This window comes from Pocillopora damicornis, chromosome 5 (assembly GCF_964200805.1).
Source record: "Pocillopora damicornis chromosome 5, jaPocDami1.2, whole genome shotgun sequence".
NCBI lineage: Eukaryota > Metazoa > Cnidaria > Anthozoa > Scleractinia > Pocilloporidae > Pocillopora > Pocillopora damicornis.
In genome coordinates this window covers 18,646,653-18,661,519 of record NC_142674.1, presented here as the reverse complement: position 1 = coordinate 18,661,519, position 14,867 = coordinate 18,646,653, and the positions used below count along the sequence as shown (strand labels likewise).

Below are 14,867 nucleotides of genomic sequence, written 5' to 3'. Positions count from 1 at the left end.
GAATTAAAGGAAAACGGTAAAAAAAAAAATGACAGCAAAGTTAACACAGATTTAATTTTGGTACATCCATTTTCATTTCAAGGAAGTATTCTCTTGCCTTTTTTTCTCTTCTAGCTGGGGGAATCGATCGGTACGTCCGGAAATAAATTTAACTGGGTTAGGTTAATAAGTTAGGTCAAGTCTCATGAACCCTTAACATAAGTACATATATTCTCCATACCCTTATCTACATATTTCCTAAGGCGCTGATAAGACAAGAAGGTCTTTAGTTGGTGATCATTTCCTTCACTCTCGTGACCATTACAACAGTTTTTGGTGTCAGACATGTGGTATAAATACCCCACAGGTTTAAAAAGGTAGAGGGGTTGTGACCCCCTCCCCGCCTCCCCGACCATCCCTCTGGATCTGCCATTGTGAGTAGTCAGAGGATTTACCTGTGACCATTCTGCCACTCTCCATTCTGGACAAACACCAGGGTTGCAACTGATAGAGGTCTGTGGTCTGGTTCTAGGATTGCATCTGTTTAGTCCCGCACTACACCTGACATTGCGCTGTTTACGTCCTTCGCCACAAGTTACTGAACACTGCAAAACAAAAGATGAAGGGACTGACCAACCATTTTTTTAGTCCAAGACAACTGATGTGAGTACAAGCCATTAACTCTGGTTCAAAAATGATAAAATGGGAACACGGATAACTCAAGGGTACATGCCATGCCATTCTATGCATTTACGCCAAAGAATGATAACAAGGTCTGCACGCAAGTGTGCGCCTGAGGGCAATTCCTAGGAAGGAGATCCCAGGTAAAATCACAGTAACACGCAAACACAAGTGTACAGCGGGGAACCCGACCTAAGATTGAGATATCTAGGGTAAAATTACAATGACACTGGCTCAAGTCCACTCCTTGGGCCCGGCCAGGGTCTTAGACATCCAGGGTAAAATTATTCGTCATCCAGTAACACAGCCCGAGTGTGAGACATCCCGGGTAAAGTTACAATCATTGTGAAACAAGCCCACACCATACTGAATCACTTACCTGACCCCAGTCCCCCGTCTGCCATTTAGGACATTCATCTAGAATGCATCTCTCTGTTGTTGCTGGTTTCTTTCTTGATTCACATACGACGTCCGATCTGCTGCATTTAACCATACGCCGTATGAAACCGCTTCCACAAGAAACTGAGCACTAGAAATAGATCGTTAAAATCACTTTATTGGTCCCGATTTGCAAGCATTCAAACTTCGTGCGATTAACAATGCCGTGCCGATGCGAGAGCACTAACAACGCACTGAAACTCACCAAAACGCATGAATTTTATGAGTTAATGGAGAGCTCATTTCATTAACCATCGCTGCGTTAACGGACAGATCTCATTTTGCTAAATTAAAAGGTTAAAGAGTTCTAGATTTATGTCGAACGAACACAGTTTCTGGCTGTTGAATGGAGTCATAACTCTTTAATTACTTGATTAACAATTCAACAGCAAGCGCGTGCACTTAAAAGTGGCTAAATCATTCTCAGAATTCTCCAACCACTATATAAAATGTTGCAAAGGGTTAAGTTTACTAGCAATTACAAACTTCATGCGAATCTAATTGAAAAGTATAATCTTTTTCTTTTCATGATGTATTCACTACCGATTTAGATAACGACGTTTCGATTGCATGCTACCAGTCTTAGGCAATAGTCAACTGCATGCTCGTCACCTTACGAAGCATTATACTCCGCTCTGATTGGTTGCTTTTCGACACCTCTTGTCAGCGCATTTCGATAATAAGCGAATGAATTGGGTTTAGAAAGACAGTCGTCCTACCTGGCTCCATTCAGCTGCTAACCATTCAGGACAAGCTCCAAGGTTACAACGAGAAACAGCTTCCGGTTTGCTGCTGGAATCACATTTATTCCTTCCTCCACTGCATGACACGAAACGCTTTTTGTTCCCATCTCCACAGGTGACGGAACACTGCAAGTCAAGAGCACCTCTGTTAAGAAGTCGTATATTTCTCTTACTCAGCGGAAAAGAATTAGTTTGAGTCCGTTTTGTGCACTGAAACCCAAGCTAGCTATGATTTCGTGTTAAACGCCACATTTGGTTGCCAATAGATCCTTCGTTAAACTCCAAATGAAAATTAAGCGACAAATTTGTAATACAAAAATCTCATAAAATGAACCGAACTACGCAAGTGTCCACGGAAATGTTCCCGTCAACCTCAATGTCAAGTTTTAGATCTCTTAATACGATTGGCTAATTGATCAGATCACATGCGTCGCGCATGAATAGAAAGGGGGGGTGGGTGGAAAGAAAGATGCAGCTCAAAATACATTCACAAAGCTTATTGAAAATTTCAAAACAGGCCATATATCAGGTCCACGTGGCATGAATAAGAATGGAAGGTCGCTAACCCCACTCCATTGGCCTGTCCGCCATTTTGGACATTCAGCAAGATCACAGTCCATCGTTGTTATTGGTTTCTTGCTTGGATCACAAGTTACATCCAATCTGCTGCATTGGACCGTGCGCTGTTTACGGCCACTCCCACAAGTAACTGAACACTAATAATAGTAATCTCTGTGAGCGTAATTTCAAGTAATTGTGTTGCATTATTTCATTGGTTTACAAAACCCGCGCCACCCTCTCAACCAATCAGATCCACGCTTTAGAACAGTCGCGACTCCGTAGCATATAGTTTCTCGCGTTGGAAGCCGTTGACATAAGGTTATTAAAATTCTAGTTGGTTTTTCATAGCAGTTAATTAATAGCAATTTATTCTGATTGATTATTTTTATCCTCTTGGTTCTTCGGCACTCAGTCAAGGTGCCTTTATTATGATACGATCTTTACCCTTTAACCCCTGAAAGTGATGAGTATTCAGTTTCTCACAACAATATCACCCCTGGATCAAATATTAAGGTCGTGAGAACAGAGGTAATGATTGTGAACTAAAGAAGCTCTTGATTATTAGGCAAATTCTCTATGTAAGCACCATAGTAGACGTATAGAGAACAGTATGAAGAACTTGCAAACTAATATTAGTTTACCAATTCAAAAACATCTTTCTCGATTTTTTTACCGAGCTCAAAACTTACCATCTCTCTTATTTCTACCTACAGACATTACGCTATCAACATTGTTGATCCTAGTAGTATGAAGGAAACATGTCATATGAACTTCGTAATAGACCTTGCTCACCGTGGAGTCTCTGTGGCTCAGTGGTTAGAGCATCGGAGCGCGGAATCCGAAGGTCTGAGGTTCGATTTCTCATGGATACTCAAAATTTTTTCTTTGTCCCACGCTCGTGACAAGACGAAAAAAAACATATTTCTCTATTGATATTAGGGTGTAATGGATTAATCAGTTGTGAATCTAAACTAGAAACAGATGAGTAGAAGAAAGTGCCTACCTTACTCCATTGGCTCGTTCTCCATTCAGGGCAAGCTCCAAGGTTACAATGAGAAACAGCTTCTGGTTTGTTCTTAGGGTTGCACTTACTTAATCCTCCACTACATGACACGGATCGCCTTCTGTTGCCATCTCCACAGGTGACAGAGCACTGCAAGACGGGAAAACGATAAAGAATGCAAACCAAGACAACCTTACCGTGTATAATTACATCGGGATATAAAAGAAATATTTTCAACTTTCACGAGCCATTTTATCAACGCCACCCTATACCCCTCCCTGCCCAACCCCTGCAAACACCCAAAAACATCACGCATACATGGTTTTAGCGAATATGTCCGAAGAATGCCGAATTCCATGCGATCGATTCAATGACATGTTCATGAATCCTGTTTCAGTTTCCAATGGATCAGTTGTAACGCAGTTTCTGTTCAGGACTATTTTCACCCTAGAATCTTGCATTGCAGGTTTCTTCTAATTGACATTAACTATATTCATCTCACCTGGGTCCATTCGCCAGTGATCCACACAGGACAGGAGCCAAGATTACAGCTGGCTATGGCCCGTGGTTTAGTTTCAACGTCACAATTGTTTCTTCCTCCTGAACACTCAACAGTGCGCTCTATTTTGCCATTTCCACATGACACCGAACACTACAAATCAGGACAGAGAACATTTTATTATTTTCCTGAAGGAAAACAAATTGACGTGAAAACATTAAGAAAGACTCCTTCAAAATTGTCTATTTCGAATAACCCTCGCGCTATGTTTCCTCTACCTCCCCTCCCCCTCTAAGATTCTCTGTTCCATATGGACCCAGGTGTTTACCTTGCTCCACGGACCAAATTTCCATTCAGGACAGGTGCCAAGGTTGCAGCTCGTCTTGGCTTCGGGTTCAATTCTTGCATCACACTTGCCTCTTCCTCCACTGCATTCAACTGAACGTTCTTTTATTCCAGTTCCGCAAGACACTGAACACTGTGACATTTGGAAGAAATTTTGAATTTAACGAGGAAAGAAATCTGAGATTGCATTTGTTGCATTAGCTTTACTACGCTCTCTAGTTGGTTTAGAAACCTTGTACCGCCTTCCCAACCGATCAGATGCAGAACTCAAACCGATGGTGACCTGGCTTACCGCAATTTCCCTCGCCAGAGCGCGGTTATATGTTTTTACTTTGGATTGTCATCGGCAACTTAGTGCTAATGAGCCATTGTTAGTATATTGGTTTTGATTTTAGACCGCTTTTCGATTGACAGTCGTAAACCAAGGGCAGAGTAATCAGGCCAATAAGAAGACAGAAAATATCACCAGGAGCCAATCAGAATTCTAAGTATAGATAATTAAATTTCTCAAGCGCGGGAAAATGTGGATGCCGATTGGTTGTGGTTTTAAATCTTGTTGGTTGAGGGGATGGCGCAGGTTATCTGGACCAGTCACATTGCGAAAAAAAAACAAATGCAATTTCACATTACTCTTGACTCTGAATGAAAAATTGCCCTACGATGTTAACACTCAATCGAAAAGCACTTTAAAGTTTTCCTTTGCTTTGAATAAAATTAAGTTAGGTTCCTATATCATCATTTTGTTTTTGACATCAACGGCAGTTCCGAAGATCTACGAAGTTATTCCGACGACAACAGAGGGCACTTCGAATTCACCCCAAAGAACAAGCATGTTTCTATGAACTAATTTCTTTTTCTGCATTTACCTGGTTCCAGTCACCGACTTTCCACTCAGGACACTTGCTAAGGTTACAGGATGTTATCGCCTCTGGTTTGCTTCCCTTGTCACATTTGTTTCTTCCTCCACTGCAGTAAACAATGCGCTTCCTTCTCCCAGTTCCGCAGGACACCGAGCACTGTAAAAGGGTAAGAATTGTGCTTTAGAACCCATTTAATTGTATGAAACTGTTGTTGAAATCAATGAAATTAAATCAACTGATGAAGTTACAATAATGACTCTATTGGAAGTGTGAGACTCTGTACAAGACCGTGTTTCATAAGAAGGCCTCTAATTTAAAACTTTTTCTTAGCTGAACAGTTCTGAAAACCTCAGGAAGACTTTCCGATAACCCTTAAGAAGTCTTTCCAAGAACGTTACGGAGCCTTACTGACTAATTCCAAGACCTTCCAAGCGTATCTCCTGATGGCAAATAAGTGAATACACGTGCATATTTAAAGGAAAGTTTCCTTCGTAGCCCTTGCAGCGAAGAGTACGGCTATCATGTTTATGTAGGCTCAGATTTGTTCAAATCTTTCTTTGTTTTAATATTTTTCAGAAAAATTTCATTTTTATAAAAATGAGATTCACAACGTGTAAATGCAAAATATGTTACCCGACTCCATGCATCAAATCTCCAAACAGGACAAGCACCAAGGTTACAGCTGGTTATGGCAAGCGGTTTGTTCCTTGCGTTACAATTTCCTTCCCCTCCACTACATGTAACTGTACGTCTTTTTTCCCCATTTCCGCAGGAAACTGAACACTGCAAAGAAAACAAATTTAATTTCACAACCTCTGGTATTTTTTATCAGAATTAGGTGAACGTTTGTTAGCTCGAAAACCGGACTGACCTGACTGGCGGACTAAATTTTTATTTTTTTCTGCCTACGAAATAAATTCCAGCCCGTTTACTTAGGTGGGAGGTCTTCTCAATACTATTCATCTGGAAAGTTCTCGCTCAGTCTCTAAGGGGAACTTTGCGCGATCTCTCAAGTAGGAGAAGATGTTTTATGATATTAATCGGGCATTCCAAGACATTCTACCAAAATCTCGGTCACAAAAACAGAGATCTTGGCACCTATGCTTGGAAACCAGCCTTCTCCTAAATCGCATTCGAATTCTTACAGGGGAAAAAAGCTGTGATTATTCCAGCCTTACTCCTTTTTAACTCGAGCTTATTTGCATAGTTTGTTGAATTTCCTTACCGTTTCCCAGTCTCCCGCCTGCCATACAGGACACGGCCCCATGTTGCATTGCGCGTAAATATCTGGTTGGTTTCTATAGTCACATGACCGTATACTGCTTCCAACACATACCACTTTACGAAATTGCCAGCCTCGGCCACAAGTCACAGAGCACTAGAAACAATAAACAAGAACGATTTTTCCTTTATAGGATTCCTTGATATAAAAGGTGTGTTTGTTCATCGTGGTTACTTGACAGATGAATAAAAGCCGTCAGTCTCACTGTTTTAAGTCGCCATCAATGGTAAACTCAAGGTATTAATCATAAATTAAGTTGATCTCAATCTTAATCTTGAATTATTTCTTACATTATTTATACTTAAGTGTAAAAGAGAAAAAAAGGTTTTTGCGTTAGCTGAATCAAAGTTTGGACCCCTCGATGGAACAATTCCGTGACCATCCTTGCAGCGTGAATGACAGCTTTGAAAATAACAACGACAACAATAACGGCAACTTTAACAACAAAGCTCAAAACAACAGCAACAACGACAATAAAACCGACAACAAACGTGGCAAAAAAAATAACAACAACCACTACTATCAAAAACAAAAACAACAACAGCATCAAAATAAAACCAGTAACAACAATGACTACTACAGCAAGTGATAATTACTGACAATTAATTACCTTTTGCCATTCTCCAACACTCCATTTTGAGCAGCGCCCATGATCACATTCGGCCGTTGAAGCCGGTTTGCTCGTGGGATCACATTGATGGTCCAGGCCTCCGACACAATCCACTTTGCGTGTCTTAGTTCCCTTCCCACAAGACTTTGAGCACTAAAAATCAGTCACATGAGAGGGGTCAAAAGAAATTACTTGGTCAAAACTTCAATAATCAGTAGTAAAACATGCTTACAGTTATCAACAAGGTTGTGCCAGCTTTCAATGACTTACTTAGTTCTTATCTTGGAGTGCTTTTCAATAACCAAGGTAATGACAACGGCCACTCAGGAAAGAATTACTAAGTTCAAAAGACACTGAAAACTCAAAGTAACTTGACAACCAAACTGCCAACAGCGCAGGTAAACGAAGGTGACCTGGTCCTTCTTGATTTTTAGTTTTGCATCTGATTGGTTGGATGATTGACGCTATTTCTCCTTTAGTGTCCCTATATCGTTTTGTATTAGTATGTTAGCCGCCAGCTAGATTATTTCTGTCCTTTTTCGTTCGATTTCATTTACCTTGTTTGTTATCATTGTAAATTACTGTTATTTGAATCATCTCTTTCTTAATTTCAGAACAACTGGTTAAGCAATTAAAATTTGAAAATAAATCGGTGCGTTCGCCACAAAGGCATTCATTAATACCTTACTCCACAACCCTGTTCTCCATTTCGGACAAGGGAAGTTGTTACACCTCAACGTAGAGCGTGGTTTGGTTCTTGTATTACAATTGGAACTGATTCCAACGCAAGCCACGTTCCGACTTTTAACTCCAGAGCCGCACGTCACTGAGCACTGAAAAAAGAACAGTATTACCCTTTAAACTCCAACATCAGCTTACATATTCTCTATACTGTTCTCTATACATTTCTTAAGGTGCTGAATAGGAGAATTTGTTCAACAATCAAGAGCTTCTCTTGTTGGTAATCATTGCCTTTATTTTCGTGACCTTAATGTTTTATTCAGGAGTGATATTGTAAGGAGATATTGGATGCTGATCACTCTTAGGGGTCAGAGGGTTAAATAATGGTAAAAGAAGGATGAAGAAAATTGTAAAAAATAGAACATCAAACAATGAAAGGATGGTGACAAGAACCAGAACAAGTGAAAGCAGTTTGCTTGAAGAACCCAAGTCGGAATTGGTTTTAGTCAGCTTCTAATTAGTTAGCCTTATTTCTCCCAAGATTTAATAATTTAATTCTCCTCACTGTCTGCCATACAATTGATGCAAGCACGTTTCGCGGACTGATTGTTTTGTTTTGCAAAATTTTTGTGACTCGAGTTATGGACTTTGCGGGCTTAGCTTTGATATTCTACGTGAAGGATACACGACAAAGCTGTTGGGTTACTAGACGCGAGTTTTTGTGGTAGAGTTGTGACTGGATGCTTTCCCCCTTTTTTTTCTGCAGTTTTTTGTGTTACATACCTCTCCCCATGGACCCGCCTCCCATTGTGGACATTTAGCAAGATCACATCTCTGTGAGGTGTCTGGTTTCGTTAAAACATCGCATGGTATGTCTATGTCACTGCATTCCACTGAGCGAGTCTTCACTCCTAAGCCACATGTCACAGAGCACTTGATATCCATCAGAAGAACGAAAGAAAATTTGTCAATATCCAACCACATACAGAGGTAAAATTTGCGTAGAAAATGATTTTAAAAGGACTACTTACTCGGCCCCATTCTCCTGTCATCCATGTAGGACACGGTCTGATGTTACATGCCTCTTTGGCTGAGGGTTGATTTTGCTTGTCACATCCGGGACTTAAGTGACCATTTGGTAATCTACAATCCACAGTTCTCAGCCTTGTACCATTTCCGCAGGAGACTGAACACTACAAAAAAGAGAGAGATAGCGCGCACAACCCAGTTTGGAATTAAATCTAACGCAGTGCATAATAACTTTGCTCTACGTGGGGCATAAATTAAGAACGCGGTCCACATGTGCGCATGAGCGAACGTTGTGTTCACGTAGTGGCGTGTTTCTAAGATGTCAGCGCTAAGTTAGTTACAAGAGCTTTAGACAACTACACAAATCAATATGTCAAGGTGTTTAAGAGGCGAACAAACTTTTTTTGATGAAGTAACAAAGAAAATCGTAAATCGACAGCCAGGGAAAGTCGAAAAGCTTCGAGTTTTCATTTTTTTCCCCTACTTTTGTATCCTTATATAGATTTTGGCGACCTTTTTATTTTTCCCCGCATATTTTCTGTGCCAGCGGTTTTTCCCAGAGTTCTGTGGGGGAAAATTAGCGCATGGCCGGTCAAATCGATCCTCTTGCGTTTAACAACTGTGTTACGTAAATTTCGTCTTACCTCTCCCCAGAGCCCTGCATTCCACCGCGGACAAGCTTTAAGATCGCATCGCTCAGTCGTCAACGGCTTCGTTTCAGAATCACAGCTGATATCTTTATCGCTGCATTCTACTGAACGCATTTTGGTCCCTGATCCACAAGTTACTGAGCACTGTAAAAGGAAAGAGGAAAAGTTTATTACAGCAGCGACATACACTAGATTATGTGATTCTATCTAAACACGATAAAGAGAGGAAAATAGCAGAGAGTAGACAAAAAAAATTGTATCAGCTTTTCCAAAATATTTGATAAGATCATCTAATAAAAATTGGACTCTATATCACTATCTCCTCCTATTTCTATGATAGTAAATGGCATTTCATTGTTTCCGGGAATAAGTTAAAAGACTAAAGTTAACACGTGTCTTGTAAGGTCTCGAGGGAAAGATATAACGAGAGGGGAGGCTCGCTCTTCCCTTTGTAGTTTTTAAAACCATTTCCTCTATTTCCCCGACAATTAGTTGAGAGCCCTCTATTTGGAAGATCCTCTTCAATACCTCGTAAATTCAATTTGATATTTTTGACAAAAAAACGATATATGATAAGCCAATTCTGTCTTGCCTGCCCCCATCGACCAGAGATCCATCGTGGACACGCCCGAAGATCACAGCGTTGTGTGTTCCGTGGTTTCGTTCTGATATCACATTGTATGTCTTCGTCACTGCATTCGACTGAGCGAAAATTCACTCCAGAGCCACAAGTTACTGAACACTACCAAAGAAGAGAAACAATAGTGCTTAAGTAGTTCACTCGCTTAAATTTGTCTAGAATACTCTAGAATTCTCTAAATATAAGTCCAATAAGACCACTCACTTTGCCCCATTCTCCCGTCATCCATGTAGGGCATGGCCTAATGTTGCAGGCCTCTTTGGCAGATGGTCTGGCTCTCTCATCACATCCGGGACTCAATTTTCCAGTCTTCAGTCTACACTCAACACTGCGTTGCCTTGTGCCTTCACCGCAGGAGACTGAGCACTAGAGAAAAAGAAATACGTCTACCCTCGTCAAAAGTACAAACGGAAAGGAGGGAAAATGAAACGAAAATGACTTGTTTTAGAGCCTTTGTACTTAAAAAATAAAAGGCACCTCGCAAAATACCTACATGTATAATATGTTAAGCCTTTGAATGAAAATTATATGCATGTATACAGTTACCTCTTCCCAGAGGCTTGTGATCCACTGTGGACATTCCCTAAGAACACAGCGCTCCTTGGCCAGTGGTTTTGTTTCAGCATCGCATGGTACATCTTTATCACTGCATTCAACTGTGCGTATCTTTACTCCTGAACCACAAGTCACTGAACACTGAAGGACAAGAAAAAGAAATCAGCGACTGATGCCATAATGTGTATTTGAAATGTATATTTGAAGCCCTTTAAAAAAATTGAATTAAATGATTGACAGATCCAGATAGAATTCTTACTTTGCCCCAGGCCCCAGTCATCCACGAGGGACACGGTCTAATGTTGCAGCCCTCTTTGACTGCAGGTTTGATTTTCAGATCACATCCAAGACTCCGTTGTCCATCCGCAGATTTGCAATCAACTTGACGTTTTCTTATGCCTTGTCCGCAAGAAACGGAACACTTTCGCAAACAAAATAACATAGATCAACTGTTACTTCTAAGTACACCATTAAATGTAAAGAAAATGTATTCATTTCGCCGTATGGCTTTCTTTAATCAAACCCCGTTGTTCGAATAGTAAGGATACATTTTACAGTGTGTTCTATTTCTAAAAAAATAATAGTGTGAAATATCACCAAGTAAAAAAAAATCCTTAAAAATTTAAATTAAAATTCATTAAATTTTCTTTCAAGTCAAAAAGTATTGTGAGAGAGTGAAAATACCTCTTCCCATGGGCTTGTTATCCATTGCGGACACTCTTTCAGGTCACAATTGCTAATGGTTTCGGGTTTTGTCCCGGGATCACATTTGATATCTCTGTCACTGCACTCCACGGAACGAGCTTTAGTTCCTGCCCCACAAGTTACTGAACACTGTGAAATAAAATGTTTCTTTTTATAAGACCCATAAGGCCACGCTCTATGCAACTTGATAGAACAATGACATAATAGTGTAAGCTCACTTGTGTAAAGACCAGTTGACGTGAATCAGTCCGGAGAAAGCCGTCTGGCCCCGAGAACATGAATTCTTATTGTGCAAGTAAACTTAAAAAGAAAATCGCGTTTTCGATGAATTGTAAGTTTCTTATTTTAAAGCAAAGGGAAAAAAAGGAAAAGATTTGATAAGAATATTTTGTGTAGTTATCCAGCGCATGCCCTTCTCATGTATTTCAACGCGTCCTTTTTTAGACTCAAACATAAACTCAACATTCAGAAGATATAGTAGCCTTTGACGAAATTTCTTCTTGCTTGAGTTTGGTTGGGAACGGACGATGCTCGACATACGGTTACCTCAGGCCTAACTTTTTCCCATGAATCCCTCCCGCTTGTTTAATAAGCACATAGAATCTCGCTCATGACCAGGTTTATATGTTGAGAAATTTCGCCAGAGGGATAACTTACACTGCCCCAGTCGCCTGTCATCCATGTAGGACACGGTCTTATGTTGCAGGCCTCTTTAGTCGCAGGTCTCTTTTTCTTGTCACATCCGAGGCTTAACTGGCCATTTGCGAATCTACAGTCAACACTTCGTCGTCTGGTGCCTTCACCGCAGGAGACTGAACACTGCAGAGAAGAAAAGTGGATGTATTGCTCTCTACGAGGTTCGATTTTACACTGTAATCTTCCATTCTAAGCACGACAGGTAAAAGAAAGTTTCAAACGTTCTCCTTCCAAAATAAGCCTTCACTAAGTACCTCACTCCATGGTTCTTCGTGCCATACGGGGCATGCTCGTAAAACGCATTCCATAACGCTGGCTGGTTTAGAGTTAGGATCGCAGTCGCTGCTGATATGACCATTGTCATAACCACAGCTGATTTCCCGATGTCTTTCACCTTGACCACACGTGACAGAACACTGAAAGGAACAAACTAATCTAGATTGAAGTGACCGGAGGCAATCCTTTCAACCCTTCAGCTTCCACGATCTCATTAGTAATTCTCCTTACTGTTTGACATATAAGTCTTGTAATGTTAGTTCGGAGCATTTGGTATTGGATCAACTGATAATCCCCTAATTGATATTTTTCTTTATTCTCATCACTTGTCTGCTTGATATTGTAATGATATTGTCAGGAGAAATTCTGTCTTGGTCACTCATGGGAGTTAAAGGTATTAAATAAGAATTGAAAACAAACAGGTATGATTCTTTAACGGCACAATGTGACATGTTAGGGACTTTCAGCAAAGTAATGTACCGACAACAATGAGGACGTGGCAAAAAAAAGAAATATCAAATATGTAGAAAAACGGCTTAGCAAGTGCGTTTTACATCTTTGAACATTTCGTAGCCGTTCTCTGCCAAACAACAACGTGAAATCGCCAAAAAGAGAACGGAAACTCTAACGGCAGATTAATTTTTCCATTAGGAACTCAACCCTGCTCGCGAACATTAAGCTGAGGTTATGCACTCTCTCAGTCTAGATAATAACTTTGAGTTGACATGACCTGTTCAAAGACTATTATGTACGTAGACGATAACAGAAAGAATGGTGTGTTCCTAGCCTATCAACCAAGGTAATTTGCCCTAAGTTTAATGTGACAGATCTTTGAAAGATCTGTTGCAGTCTCATAAAACTCGTGATTTCCAAAGGGTGGCCTCGACGCAGAAACAAGTGATGTTAAAAAAGAATCAATTTTACCTCGCTCCACGTTCCTTCCTTCCAACTCGGTTTTTCTTTCGGAGTCGTCGGAGGTGGCGTAGTTGATTTACACGGGTTGATCTGACAATCTCTCATGTTCTTTGGTCGGATTTTTTGATCGCAATTTTCGTCTTCTGTTATTTTCCAGTTGTCATATGTGCACTTGACTACACGAAGCTGAAAACCCCAGCCACAAGGCTGAGAGCACTGCAATTGAACAAAGATTAGATAAAATCTGAAGGCAAACCTATTGAAGCAAACAAATCTGGAAGTTATCCTGGTTTCAGCAGCGTGGGGCTACTAGAACCGTTTCTATTACTCCGAGGAGGCATGTTTGACCATCGCCTGTTACCATGGTTACCCTGAGAATAGTAGCTATGATTACCCTGAGAATAGTAACCATGGTTACTTCCTAAGAATAGTAACCATGTTACCTCCTAAGAATAGTAATCATAATTCCATGGTTTCTCGGGGTATTTGTTGATAGTAGGTAAAATATATTAATTTATTATGTGAGACAACATAACCGTCTCTGAGGCTTGAAGATTTTGTTTTAATATTTTAATGAGAAAAACTTCTTTCCTTTCTTTTTTCCTTTGATAAAATTTTCCAAACATTTGAGACTTCATCGCATCTCTTAACAACTTCGATCTCGTTAGAAATAATTCTCAATGCATCATTTTGGAGGAACTTTTTTTTCTGTTAAAGAAACTTGAATGTGTGATCTTTGACATAAAACTTGCAAATGAATCGTAGAAACTGTATTGACAAAAAATTCAAGCAAAGAAGGTAGGAGGCAAAAAGATCCTTACTCTGCCCCAGGACCCGTGTTTCCAGCTTGTGCACGGTAGGACTTTGCAATCTTCTCTGTTAGCGGGTTTCTTTTTTTCTTCGCAATACTTCTTATTGACCAACTCCTGCTTTTCTACAGCAGTCTCGTACCCAGGCTTCACCTTCACGCATTCAACATCACGATAGCGTGTCCCAGGCTTCTCTCCGCACGTCGCAGAACACTAGAGAAAAGCATTTCATAAAATTAGCAACAACAACAACAACAACGACGACAGCAAGAAATTAACTCTTAAAAAAAGGTGAAAGAAAAATATCCGATAAAACGGGAAAAAAAACAAGGGAGGAAGATGTAGGACAATTTACCAACCACTCAAACAACTTAACGAGGACTTCAACAAGTTTTTCCAAAAGCGGCTGCCCTTAAGAGGCCGTACGACAAAACCCAAACACGAGAGCGTGCTCGCAGGCCGCAGACCGCTGGTCACTGACTTTTTATTGCTTAACGAAGTAAAAACAACAGTAATGTTATACTGTATGCACTTATTGAAACTTACCGGCGTCCATAACGAATATCTCCAATAATACTTCGTGTTTTCGCCTGAATCTGGAAACATGAACAGCATCGTTCTGCAGTCTTCCCTTTTACACTCTTTGCGGGAGATTGGTCTGGCCAGGGGGGAGCACTGGATGTCATCCAACTCTCGAGGGACGGGTTCCCCCGTCTGACAACGGACGCGCCGGGTCATAAAACCCGCGTCACACGTCTTAGAGCACTGGAAACGATAAACAAGATCAGGAAGACAGCTACGAGATTAAGTTTTTACACCCTTACATCAACATTCATACTCTCCACGCTGATTTCTCTCAATTCCCTGTGATCAGTAAGGACAAGGAGAATTTCTATGACAGTCAGGAGCT

The 14,867-nt window shown here is 40.5% G+C and overlaps 1 protein-coding gene across 4 annotated transcripts in view; it reads right to left on the bottom strand.

Annotated features, from left to right (window-relative positions):
* LOC113664504 (uncharacterized) overlaps window positions 1-14,867 on the bottom strand; it is a 66,928-nt gene that overhangs the window by 10,365 nt on the left and 41,696 nt on the right. For all 4 annotated transcript variants that reach the window (XM_089207151.1, XM_089207150.1, XM_089207152.1 and 1 more), the window contains 25 exons: window positions 14,504-14,722; window positions 13,970-14,170; window positions 13,158-13,364; window positions 12,212-12,373; window positions 11,919-12,080; window positions 11,241-11,390; window positions 10,816-10,977; window positions 10,548-10,697; window positions 10,206-10,367; window positions 9,954-10,103; window positions 9,356-9,505; window positions 8,714-8,875; window positions 8,466-8,615; window positions 7,685-7,834; window positions 7,002-7,154; window positions 6,335-6,487; window positions 5,743-5,892; window positions 5,116-5,265; window positions 4,233-4,382; window positions 3,908-4,057; window positions 3,406-3,555; window positions 2,408-2,557; window positions 1,818-1,967; window positions 1,040-1,189; window positions 435-584 (listed from right to left, as the gene is read on the bottom strand). In XM_089207151.1, coding sequence (XP_089063277.1) covers window positions 435-584; window positions 1,040-1,189; window positions 1,818-1,967; window positions 2,408-2,557; window positions 3,406-3,555; window positions 3,908-4,057; window positions 4,233-4,382; window positions 5,116-5,265; window positions 5,743-5,892; window positions 6,335-6,487; window positions 7,002-7,154; window positions 7,685-7,834; window positions 8,466-8,615; window positions 8,714-8,875; window positions 9,356-9,505; window positions 9,954-10,103; window positions 10,206-10,367; window positions 10,548-10,697; window positions 10,816-10,977; window positions 11,241-11,390; window positions 11,919-12,080; window positions 12,212-12,373; window positions 13,158-13,364; window positions 13,970-14,170; window positions 14,504-14,722 — 3,993 coding nt within the window. The remainder of the gene's footprint in view (window positions 1-434; window positions 585-1,039; window positions 1,190-1,817; window positions 1,968-2,407; window positions 2,558-3,405; window positions 3,556-3,907; window positions 4,058-4,232; window positions 4,383-5,115; window positions 5,266-5,742; window positions 5,893-6,334; window positions 6,488-7,001; window positions 7,155-7,684; window positions 7,835-8,465; window positions 8,616-8,713; window positions 8,876-9,355; window positions 9,506-9,953; window positions 10,104-10,205; window positions 10,368-10,547; window positions 10,698-10,815; window positions 10,978-11,240; window positions 11,391-11,918; window positions 12,081-12,211; window positions 12,374-13,157; window positions 13,365-13,969; window positions 14,171-14,503; window positions 14,723-14,867) is intronic.